General features: G+C 37.7%; 1 protein-coding gene across 1 annotated transcript; it reads left to right on the forward strand.

Moving 5' to 3' along the window:
- Window positions 1-1,252: 1,252 nt before the first annotated feature.
- On the forward strand, window positions 1,253-3,436 carry LOC125221050 (uncharacterized). Its single transcript, XM_089056629.1, has 3 exons — window positions 1,253-1,999; window positions 2,097-2,567; window positions 2,672-3,436. The coding sequence occupies exons 1-3, from the start codon at window positions 1,253-1,255 to the stop codon at window positions 3,434-3,436; spliced, it is 1,983 nt and encodes a 660-aa protein (XP_088912755.1).
- Window positions 3,437-12,169: the final 8,733 nt, after the last annotated feature.

The raw sequence follows: 12,169 nt of genomic DNA on the forward strand, positions 1-12,169 counted from the left end.
ACTCATGTTCAAGGATTTGGGTGTGTTTTTGGTGTTGGCTGCTGCCACGCATTTTCTTGGGTTGAGGAAAAACAAAATTAACTTGACTTGGGAAACTTTAAAATTCTTAAGCTAACAGCTAGACCTAGGCAAATATCATGAAAGAGCGTAGTAAAGGAAACTAACTATTCGACACTTGATCTAAGAAAACTACTTCACTACTAGACCTAAGAAATAAACCTACTGTGGGGACCATGACTGAAAAAAAAAGCAAAGTACGAACGAAAAGTTGGCAGAATAACTAACTCTCGTACTAACTAATAGCGACATCGTCTTCTACAACCAAATTGCGTAAAACTTCTTAAGAAATTCAACATAAGCGAAATTAAAACAGAGCAACTGACTTTTAAATCAAATTTATGCATAATCAACGAAGAACCTAACAGATCTGCATACTCTAGACGAAGCAAAACAGAAAACAAGAAGAAAATAGAATCCATCTAACAACTATCTTTCCACACGTCGAATCCAACCTCAGACGCTAAATCCACTCCGGATCCAAGCGTCCGACACGAACTCCAACCAACAGAAACTCTTCATCACGTCAGATTTAAACAAGGAACTCCGAATACTCAAATAACCACAGATCTATCACCAAATTCCATATCAAACACCACAACATCAAAATAAACAGAGATTGACATAACATTTGAAGAAATAAACTAACAGCAGAGAGATCTATGCAAATTGACTTGGAATTTAACTGCTAAACGCAGATCAACAAACGGAATGACAAATAAGTATCATCAACAGCAAGGTCGACTCCCAAAAGTGAAGTTCGACGGTAAAAACGAGCAAAACAACTGAAATTAAAAGGAATTGTATCTTCGTCCACACTCGGACGGTGTTGCCAACCACGATATTTCTAAGAAAGTAACCTTCCGTTCCCGACTACCCCAGATCTCCCATTCCCAAGTGTGTGTAATGTGTGTGAGCTAAGAAGAGTGAAGAAAAAGTGATAATCCTTGCGTTGCATGCTCTTTTATATATAGGCGTTTGAGTGGGGCCCAGCGAGGTATAGATAAGACTTTGTTGCCCTCAGCTATTGACTCCTCTGTCACGCCAATTTTCCTTGTAATTCCTGCTCACTTCGTTCCTTTCCTACGCTAGACCATCTCCTTCAGTACTTCCTTGATCTAGCGATTTTCTTCACACACCTGGCTTAGGAAACGTGTTAGACCCAGCAAATTATAACATTTTCCGCACATTACCGATGCATGAAATTAGCCTTATCACTAACCCACCGATCAACAATGGGGGAATTGCCGCTAACAGCTTTGAATTGAAGCCGGGATTGATAAACAGGGCAGAAGCACATGCATTTGGTGGAACAGGTTCAGAAGATGCCAACAAGCACTTGACCAAGTTCATACAAATCAGCAACACGATTAAGGCTAATGGGGTCTCAGATGATCAGATTCGCCTCAAAATATTCCCATTCTCTTTGAAGGACGATGCTAGGGATTGGTACGATAACATGGATCCTAACTCGGTCGCTATTTGGGATGCGATGGTTGAGCTTTTCTTGGATAAATACTACCCACCTAGCGAGGCACTAGAGCGACAAGCAGAAGTCATCTCCTACGCGATGCAGCCTCAGGAGAATATTCAAGAGGCATGGAAGAGATTTAAATATCTGATGAAGAGATGCCCCAACCACGGTTTAAGCCCGGGACAACAAGTCATAACTTTCTACAGAGGAGCCACTCCAGAGGCAGTGCGCGAATTGAATATGAGTGCGGGGGGGTCACTCCTTAGGTTGGGAGAAGAAGAGTCTCTAGAAGTGATTAAAAGGGTGGCCGCCAACGATGAGGGATGGAAGAATGAGAGAAGCAAGACCTACAGGGTAGCTTCCACATCGGACATTGACAGGATGGACATGATGTCCAAGCAGTTGGACTTCTTGACAAGCAGGCTAGGCTTTATGGGAATAGGGCCAACTGGGCTCGAATTTGAAGATGTGAATTATGTGCATCAAGGCGGCAACAACAGGAATTTCAACAACTACCGCCCGAATCAAGGGAGTGGTAACTTCAACAACTTTGGGAACATGGCAGATCCCAACTTGTCCTATGGGTCCTAACAACGCCCTGCAGCCACCACCGGGATTCCAAGTGTCGAATGGTCAAGTCATTGAGACGAAGAAGAATGAGCTTGGAGATGTCTTGATGGTATTTATGAAGCAAACAGGGGAGTGTATGGACAACTACGATAAGAGGCTGAAACAGGTAGAGACAGAGGTGCAAGACTTAAGCACCCACATGAAGAGTCTTGACAATCAAATGAGTCAGATAGCTCAATCTGTGAGCAAATTACATACTCCCGGCCAATTTCCAGGGCAACCAATTGTGAACCCCAAAGATTGTAAGGCGATTCATCTTAGGAGTGGCAGAAACTATGAGGGTCCTTCTATGCCAGAGACCGCGGTTGAAAAGGAAGTGGAAGCTAAGGAAGTGCCGGAAGAAGAGAAAGAAGAAGAGGAGATAGAGGCGGAGTCACCTAATATGCCATCCGAGGTTCAACCCGAGGCAATTGTTCTACCCAAGCCAAAGGAAGTTAAATTCCTTTCCCTCAAGTGGTGCAAAAGAAGAAGTTAGATGAAAAGTTTGTGAAATATCTTGAGATCTTCAAGAGGGTGCACCTCAACATACCTCTCATTGAGGCTCTCCAACAAATGCCCGGCTACCTCAAGTTCTTGAAAGAGATTATGTCCAAGAAGAAGAAGTTGATTGATTATGAAACCATGAGCTTGACCGAGAATTGTAGTGCAATCATCCAACAAAAGATGCCGGCAAAGATGAAGGATCCGGGGAGCTTCAACATCTCTTGTATGATCGGGAATGATAGGCAAACTAAGGCCTTGTGTGATTTGGGGGCAAGCATAAATCTCATGCCCCTAAGCTTCTTTCGGAAGTTGAAATTTGGTGTCTTGAAGCCGACTACCATCACCCTTCAAATGGCGGATAAATCCGTCAAGTTCCCCAATGGAGTCCTCGAGAATGTCTTAGTGAGGGTGGATGATTTTATTTTCCCCATGGACTTTGTTGTTTTGGACATGAAGGAGGACCCAAATGTTCCTCTCATCCTTGGAAGACCATTCCTTGCAACCGGGAAAGCTTTAATTGATGTCACTAAGGGAGAACTCACCCTTAGGCATGGAAATAAGATCGCCATCCTCTCTACGTTGGACAAGATGAAACGCCACGAGATAGAGGAATCAAAGAAGATGGTGGAGTTAGAAGAATGCAAGGTGATGAATGTTGCATATGAGAAAGCTAAGGAGGATGAAGATGCGAAGCCCAATTGGTGGAAGAAGCGGTTATACAAGCTCTATTTGGCCGCTAAAGCAAAGACGGGCCCCGATGATATTATTCGTGTGAGGTTGGAAAACAAGTAGATGAAGCTTTCAAGACGTCGAGCATACGACAATAAAAAGTTGCGCTATATGGGAGGCAACCCATAGTAGGTAACTTCTAGATTGTTTCGTTTTAGTTTGTCTATCATATAATTCTCACTTCTCCACCAACTTTTTAAACTTATTCTGTGCATAGCCTTGAATAAGTTTGGGGGGATGATATGGTGGATAGTGAGCCTTATGAGATGCTTTGCTGTTTTATTTTTGTTTTAGATTGATTAGTTGTCTTTTGTTGCTTTTGTTTATGTTGGTAGATTTTCTTTGCTTTAAACCTCTGTGAGTTGTATTGGTTTTGGGTTGTTGAAATTGAACTTGTTTGAATTTTGGTTTCTTGGGGTAAAGACTAGTTGTTAATGATTAAAACATCATCCATCTTTTAAGCTATCATAGTCTTTGATTTAAGAGTTTGAGTAATAGGTGCATAAGTAACGAATTGCTTGTTTGCCTTGATTCATGCTATTACCCGAGTGAGATTTGAGCCAAACATTCATTTCAGTGTGATTTTATCATTTACTTGTTGTTGTTTCTAGAACTTGCTCCCGATCATATTAAGTCTACATAGTGAATGTGAGTTTAGGAGATGACGTTAGGCTATCTTTGTTCCTCCCTTCACAAGTGCTATATTTCTATCCCTAGTTAACCGTCTTAGCCTAAAAAGTTCTCCAATGTTATTGATTTGTTAAGTTCACTCTCAAAAGTGTCAATCTACAAATTTGGAAGCACATATAGGGGGTTGGCGTTACTTAAAAAAAATGGAGGTATAAGCTAGACGAAGTCTAGAGGAGTTTTTGCTTGGGAATTTCAATAAGTGGGGACCGGATGGGAGGAAGAATTTCGACAAAGTCTTACTTTTCTGAGATTTGTTATGGGAAATGGTCTTTTGTTGGGATTTGTAATATGCGAGTACTTGGGCATCTCTTACTTGTCAGCCACTTTAGCCAAAATGTTCCCTACCGTCCAAAGAGCCACATTACAACCTTAATAAAGTCCTTTCTGATTTTAGATTCACATTCACATTCTAGTAGATGAGATGTTTGATTTGGAGCAAGCCTATGGTAAACACTACTTGTATTTTGATTTGAGAGTATTATTTCTATACATACACTTTTGAGAGTGAGATACACACACACATATCTTGAGAGAAGCATGAATCCAAGGTGATATACAAGTTATATTTTGATATGCTCTTGTATTCCATACTCTTTGAAACAATGATGATGTCTAAACCCCTTTAAATCCAAGTCTTCTTTTAGTTCTTTTTGTTCATTGCTCAAGGACTAGCAATTATTTAAGTTTGGGGGAGTTGACATACTTGGATTTTTCTTGGTTTTAGAGAGTAATCTTGCATGGTTTTTATCACATTTCGTCTATTATCAGATATGATTATGATTACTTCTCTATTATTTTGGTATTTGACCATTTTGTTAAGAATGTGTAGAAAAAGGTAGAAAATATGTGAATGTGCAGCAACCTTGGTTTGAGACGATATTAACTGGAGATTTTGAAGTCCAATCAGCCCCTAATGCATATCAATCTCTTCATCTTCGAAAGAGCTTCGCGTGGGTATCTTGCACGCCTCAATCGGAGTTCCGTAGAAGAAGTTATGACCGTTTTACGAACACTGCGCTGTCCAGAAAATTACACGCGGCCAGGGGAATTAACCACCCGGCGGGGTACTGTGTTTTTGCGCTGAAAAGGTCAGAAAATGGTCGAAAATCATCACCCGGCCGGGTGAATTTTACTCTTTATAATTCTACCCGGCCGGGTACGTTGTTTTGGCGTATTTTCTTGCCAAAAACGCGATTTTTTATGGGAGATTAAAAGGAAGAACGCCTAGGTTTCATAATTCAACATTCCACCGCCTCCAACACATTCCACACTTCCCCAAGAACACTTTGAAGAGAGATTTGAAGATTGAAGACTACAAATCGAGAGATTGGAGTCTCTAATCGATAGAATCGTTCCACAGGAGTATCTATTTGCTTTCTTTTATGTATTTGATTGAATCCATTGTTTTGGTTTTCATGAAGAACATGAGTAGCTAATTTTATTGTGGAGTTTTGGTAAAGACTACAATGGATGTTTGTGATTAATTCAAGGACTTCTTTTGATTGCTTAGCTCTTGTGATTCCTTTGTTCATTCTTGTACCTTTTCAATTCAATTGCTTAGCTACCATTTGAGTTTATTTACCTTTATAGTTGTAATCAAGAGATACCTATCTAGGTTTGATAAAAGAGTGAGCATCACTTTGATAATCTACACTCGAGAGAGGGGAACCTTAGTGAGGGCTTGGGTCTTTTGTTCTATGGAGTTAATCTAAACATATTAGAAGGAGACTTCAATATTAAGGGTTAATCAACGGGGTGAGTACACTCGCGAGGGGGCTCAACCTAGACTAGCGACTTTCCTAGTAATCCTAGAGACATAAAATGGGTAATCGAAGTTGTTAAATCAATCACAATACAATTCCATTGTAGTTGGATCCAAAACTCTACTCTCCTCTTTGTGGTACCTTTTCACGTGTGCTTATTTCCTCTTGTTACTTTTAATTTCTTTTCATTGTTATATGCTTATAGTAGTGTTAGAACAAAACATTTTCTCTTGGATTGTCTAGATAGTAATTGAAATTTGTTCGTGGTACTTGAGTTGATACAATCTTGTCTCTGTGGGATACGATACTCTTGCTTGCTAATTGCTACACTAGCCTCGTACACTTGCGGGTATTATTTGTGTTAAAATAAGTTGAGTCAACATCATAGTATTAAAATAATATAAGTACGACAAGGTTGAGTATTCAACAACACATCAACTTCTTAATCATTGAATGATAAAGTATTAATGGCTCTTGGTTTTAAGGCCAAGAAAATACTTAGCAATTGTTCGAACTGATCTAGACTATCAAGATTTTAACATTTCGTTAAATAGCTTGAGAGTTGAGAAAGTCTGTTTGATGCACTATGAATTAGAATCATTTGATTTTTCAAGAGATTCAGAATACTTATACAAGTGCAACATAGAAAGACTAGCAAGTCTCAATGGTTTACACCTTAAGGAGACGAGCAAAGGGTTATGATCAGTAGTGGGAGTCTAATCTCCATTAATGAATCCAAGCATTCATCTAATGAATGGGATAGTTATGTAAGAATGAATCGAAGTCTTTCTAAGACAAGTTTGATTAAGTGATGAGTTGTACTCATTAAAATCTTATCATTGATGGGATAAACATTAAAGAAACTACACTCATCAGTACCTTCTACAAAATACAAGTTGTGGACTAGAGCGTCTCTAGTCTAGCACATCTCAAGGTGTAATGTTATTCCAACACGTGTTGGAAAAGTGTCCAAGAAATTGGAGTTGAGTACTGAGGCATGTTTTAAGGTTTGTCCCAAATGATGTAAGGTTATAAGTTCTGTAATCTTCAAAGATATAATTCTTGTATGAAGATCAAGAGATGAACTACAAGCCTAACAGCGTGATAACTCTCAAAATAAAGAGAGAGAGATATCGGATTTTCCACATTACCAAGAAGTCATACCATTAGGAACTTTTGCACTAATAAAATAAACTTCAGTACCTAAGATTGTAAGAACCATGTCGTAGTGGGAGCGTTTCACTGGAACTGTAACGACCCGCCCTTCTAGGGTATAATAAATACGGCGATTGTTACCTAGGCGGACTTAAATGCAACAAGATCATAGGCTAGGGTTCCATTTAAAGGGATTTTACCAAAGTATTTAATGAACAACTAGAACGATAAGAGTAACGGCTTAGCAACGAAGTTCAATGAAAAAGGGCTATCACAATTAATATTCAAAACGACAAGGTCTTAAGATAATCCAAACTGGATCATGTATCAATAATCCAACAAAATGAAATAGTTCAAACTCAACCAAACGATAATAAGTTTCATATTTCAGCGGAAGCATCCAAGAGAAGGGTGAAGCCGTGTATGAAGACACAACTACACTCGAAGTTTCAAAATGACCATATTATTCAATTAACTTACTCAACACCGCCAACCGCTCGTCGCCGCTCAACCTGCATATAGGGAAAACACATGCATGGCTGAGTACTATAAAGATACTCAGTGGACTTATGCCGAAAACAGTTTAATCAAAAATATTAGTTATCATGCCATTTTCAAGTGTCCATCGGGGTTTTATCTTTAGAAATGCCCGAGGCACCAATCCTCATTCTACATGACAAGGAATGCGGCCGCAATCCAGGTCACTAGACCGGCCAACCCGTACGCTGGCACACGGTCTAACATTGGTGTGCACTAACCCAAGTAGAGTTTGCAGCTCTACAAGGATCCGAATTCGATTAAATCAATAGTGGCATAGCCACAAGGGATAGGCACGACAAAATAAATCAAGGCATGATAAGCACAGATCTCATTCTCATCAATAAAGATTTAGGACGTTGTCCTTATTTTAAAAGAAAAGCCCACCTCGACGGCTTAGATCGCAAGTATTCTCTTCCCCTTGCTATCACGCTGAGAGTGCGAGTTATCACCTTTCAATTACGTGTATCACAAATCAGTCTCAATCATTAATTACAAAATCATGCATGTTCCCAACATTTCCCTTTTCCCATCAATTCATTTTAATATCACCGTTCAAAATCAAGACATGATTATCATATCGCTTTTATTCGCACTACAACTCCAGATCTATCATCGAAACATGTCACGCATGAGTGTTTTACAACACACATCACACGCACACACACAACACACACGCACGCACACCGAGGCATGCACGATCCACACACACACACATATGCATCCCATTCATCAATTGGTTTTCCCCTTTTCACTCGATCTATATGCATGAGGGTTCAAGAACACCGATTAATCGGTTAGATGAGAAAAGATTGATATAAAAATACCTTTTCATGATAGAACGAATGATAGAACAAAGTAATAGCCTTGATTCTTCAACAATTCTTGAGTTTCAACTCCAATTCTTTGTAAAGAATGAAGAGATCTTGAATAAAATAGAAAACAAGTTGAGGAAAGAGTGGAGGAAGTGGGAGGTATGATTTTTAAGAGTGGGAGGCGTGATTTGTGATTTTAGGTTTAAGGTTTCTCATGTTTTTATAGAGTGCAAGATATAATATCTTTAACTAAATAAATTAAAGGTTTGAGAAGATTTGGTGGGGGAAAGTGGCGTTAGTTTTGGGAGAAAAATAAGGAGTATTCGAATTCTAGGCTATTTAATTAGCCTATGATTTTATTTGGATATTTTACAGAGTAGAATAAAATATCACGGAGCAGAATAAAAATAATAATTCTCCCACTAAGAATATGGAATAGGCGATTTTTATTCCCCTTCTACAAGGAATTTAATAATTTTCCTAATTAAATTAGGATATGGCAAGATCTTCTTAGATATGGTAAGATATGCTGGAATATTTATATTTATTCATGGAAGAGAATAAATAAGGGATCAAATAATATGATCGAATAATTCCTTCTCCCATAAATAGGAGATTTTCGAAAATTTCCATGTAATAGGGTGGGTTTCGAAAATTCCACAGAGGAATTAGAGAATAATTGGACTTTGGATTTAATTTGGATAATTATCCCAAGCAAATAATTAAATCCAAGAAAAATAAGATTTCTTCTCCAATAATAATAGGGGTCGAAAATTCCAATAAAGTGTGTACGATATTTATGAATATCCTATTTAGTCTCACTCATCCCTTAGGAATTAATTCGCCACAATATATATTTCACCCCTCATCAAATATTCACACAATCATTTCACTAAATCAGCCATTTTTACTTCCACCTCATATTCTCAACACATTGACCTTTCAACGGCCACGTCATAATTTCCACATCTTTGACTATTCAACCGCCACGTCATATACTCAACATATTTGACTATTCAACCAATCTCAACTCCAAATCGCAATTAGGTCACAAAGAAATCATGCAATTAAATCACTCATCAATTGATCCACATACTCCATAGCATTAAAAACATTTAATGCAAAAATTTTATGTCTCGAAAATTAGGGTTTGAAAAAATGGGGCGTTACAATGTAGTATTAGAGTGTCGTAAGACTCAGCCTTAGATTAACTTGAACATAATCCCTTTAACTAAAATGTAGTATTGGTTAATTTGGATAATCATCTTTGAAAAGGTGATAGATTCCATATTACAATCTATGATAGACAACATGTTTTACAAGACTTGCAATACTACCTACAGGCTGTGTCAGTCAGTGAGAGCAAGTATCATTGCAAGTGTAAATGAGGATCTCAAATGGCTAGACAATGACAATGGGTTATGCCCAAAGAGAATTATCTTATCGCTATCGTTGTGCCAGGATTTATTTGATCATATTGTCTATTAGAACTTACATAAATTAGAATGTATGTATTATGATTGTCAAGACAGCCTTCTATAAATAGAAGTCTTGAGGAAATCATCTATTAGAACAATCTAATGGATATGTAATCAAGGGCAAGAAACACATGATTGGAAGCTTATATAGACCTTCGTGGTCTTAGGCAAGCTTCTAAATTAGAGTATATGTGTTTTATCAAAATTGTCAAATATTTGAAATTTGACTTGTGTCCTTAACAGTGCTGTAAGCACAAGGAAGTTCAAGTGCATTACATATGGTATTATTGGTACTCTACGATGATGAAATTTACAAAAGTTGCAAACAACTAAGATTGGCATCTGGCGTAGGAAACTGGTTGTCTGCCCAGTTTAAGATAAAAGATTTAAGAGAAACTAATTACATTCTTAGCATCTAAGTCCTTTTAAGATTGCTAGTAAGAATGTTGAGATTCTCTTAGGAATCCTATATCTACACATTGCTTGGAACATTTTAGCATTAGATATTCCATGAAAAGGTTTATACCTTTCAAGATGGAATTGTCTTGTCTCTAGTCAAGTGTTGTTTAACGCTTAGTGAGATCAAGAATTATGAGACTAGTTTCGGAGATAGTTGTCTCATGTATGCTATAATGTGTATTGAGTTTGATATTAGTTGTGCTTATGCATGAAAAGTGTATATCATATTAACCATGACAAAGGACTTTGATTGAGGTAAAGAGTATACCATAGTGCTTGAGAAAGACTAATCGCTATATTCTAGTTTACCAGTCATTCATGTAATGTCCTTGGGGTTACACTGACTTAGTTTTATGACTAATCAGTGATCAAGTAAGTCATCATCTGAATATGTGTTAACCCTAGGAGTATCTTCCTAATAGCTTTAATCGTAAGTTTGAGTATGCCTATGAGTATTACATTTGGTTGTGATTACTCTAGTGAAGGCTAACTCAAGGGACACATGAGCTAATAAAGCTAAGCAATCACATAGAGAGATGAAATTAATTAAAGATCAAGAACGCATCAAAGACGTTATGGTGGAAAAGATATGATCAGAGAACAACCAAGCAGATTTTTCACATAAAATGTCTTTGTGGCAACATGTTCAAACATGATGTGAAATGAATGGTGGTTCGATATATCTAGTACCAAGACCTGCTTTTTGTATAAGTGGGAGAGTTTTTGGCAGTGGGTATACTCAAAAGCATGTTTTGAGTATAAGTGAGAGATTGTTAGGTTTGGTATGCAGAAAAGCATGTTTCGAGCAAGTTTCGCTGGAATGGAATCTTGCCTGTATACGTAAAACTCTATAATCCACTTTTAACCCGATTCAGTATTATTCGAGCAGTTTCGTACGAATAGAATCAGTATATTATTACATTGTGTTTGCTTGTGCATTTATAAGATGTTTTATAAACATTTAAATGTATAAGAAGCAAACAAAGTCTAAGTCTTTTGCTTAGTAGACTGGTTGTGGGCGACGTCCACTTTAAGGTAACACAGTCGGTTCTATGCAATGCTTTGCAAAAGAAAAAGAAGAATTTCACAACCCAGATAGGCTTAGACTACCTATCGTGAAAGGTTGCAATGTCAGTCCGATTATTTCTAAGCCTTACTGAAATAAGATGTCGTTGGTGTGGTATAGCACTAAATGGATCTAACAGCAAGACATGTCTTTATGCTATCTACTGAAAGACTAGGTCTTGATAAATAACTATTTCTTAATCTACATACGTTAGCATTGAGCATACGGTATTGATTATACACTACTTTGACTTATCAAATGGTGCGTTTCGCAACCCAATAATCCTGATATATTGGGTAGTGGTGATTAATATCTAGCGATGCTAGGATTGCTATTATGTTGAATCGTGCGCGAGGTGAGTCTCGTTTTATAATTTCCTCAAGAGGAGCTCGAACAAGGTTTTATTATTCAAAAAATTGGCCAGTTGAAGTTTTATCGCTCTATAATAATAATTAAGTGTTTCTTGCTAAGTCCACTCTTGGAATTAATAAGATGTTAATTAATTAAGTGCATAGAAGACATTAATTAATTAATGGACATTTATATCTTAAGCGCGGGAAATAAATAATATAAATAACGGAAACCCGGATTACTTGTAATTTCAGATTTGGATGGGGAGTGCAATATTACTTCTGTAGTGGCTGCTCGTAATATTCCAATATAAGCTTGTATTAAATTGTGGGTTCAATTTAATTAGTAAAAAGCTAATTGGGGGAGCTCATATCCAAAACCTTCCATAGATCCCTGACTGGGCCCAATATGAACTTAATATAAATAGGAGAATAAAGGAGAGACAGAATCACAATTAATCAGTAGTAGAAATTTTCGTCCCC

The sequence above is a fragment of the Salvia hispanica genome, chromosome 4 (assembly GCF_029641045.1).
Source record: "Salvia hispanica isolate PSC_SH4W2 chromosome 4, Shi_PSC_v1, whole genome shotgun sequence".
NCBI classification, from domain to species: domain Eukaryota; kingdom Viridiplantae; phylum Streptophyta; class Magnoliopsida; order Lamiales; family Lamiaceae; genus Salvia; species Salvia hispanica.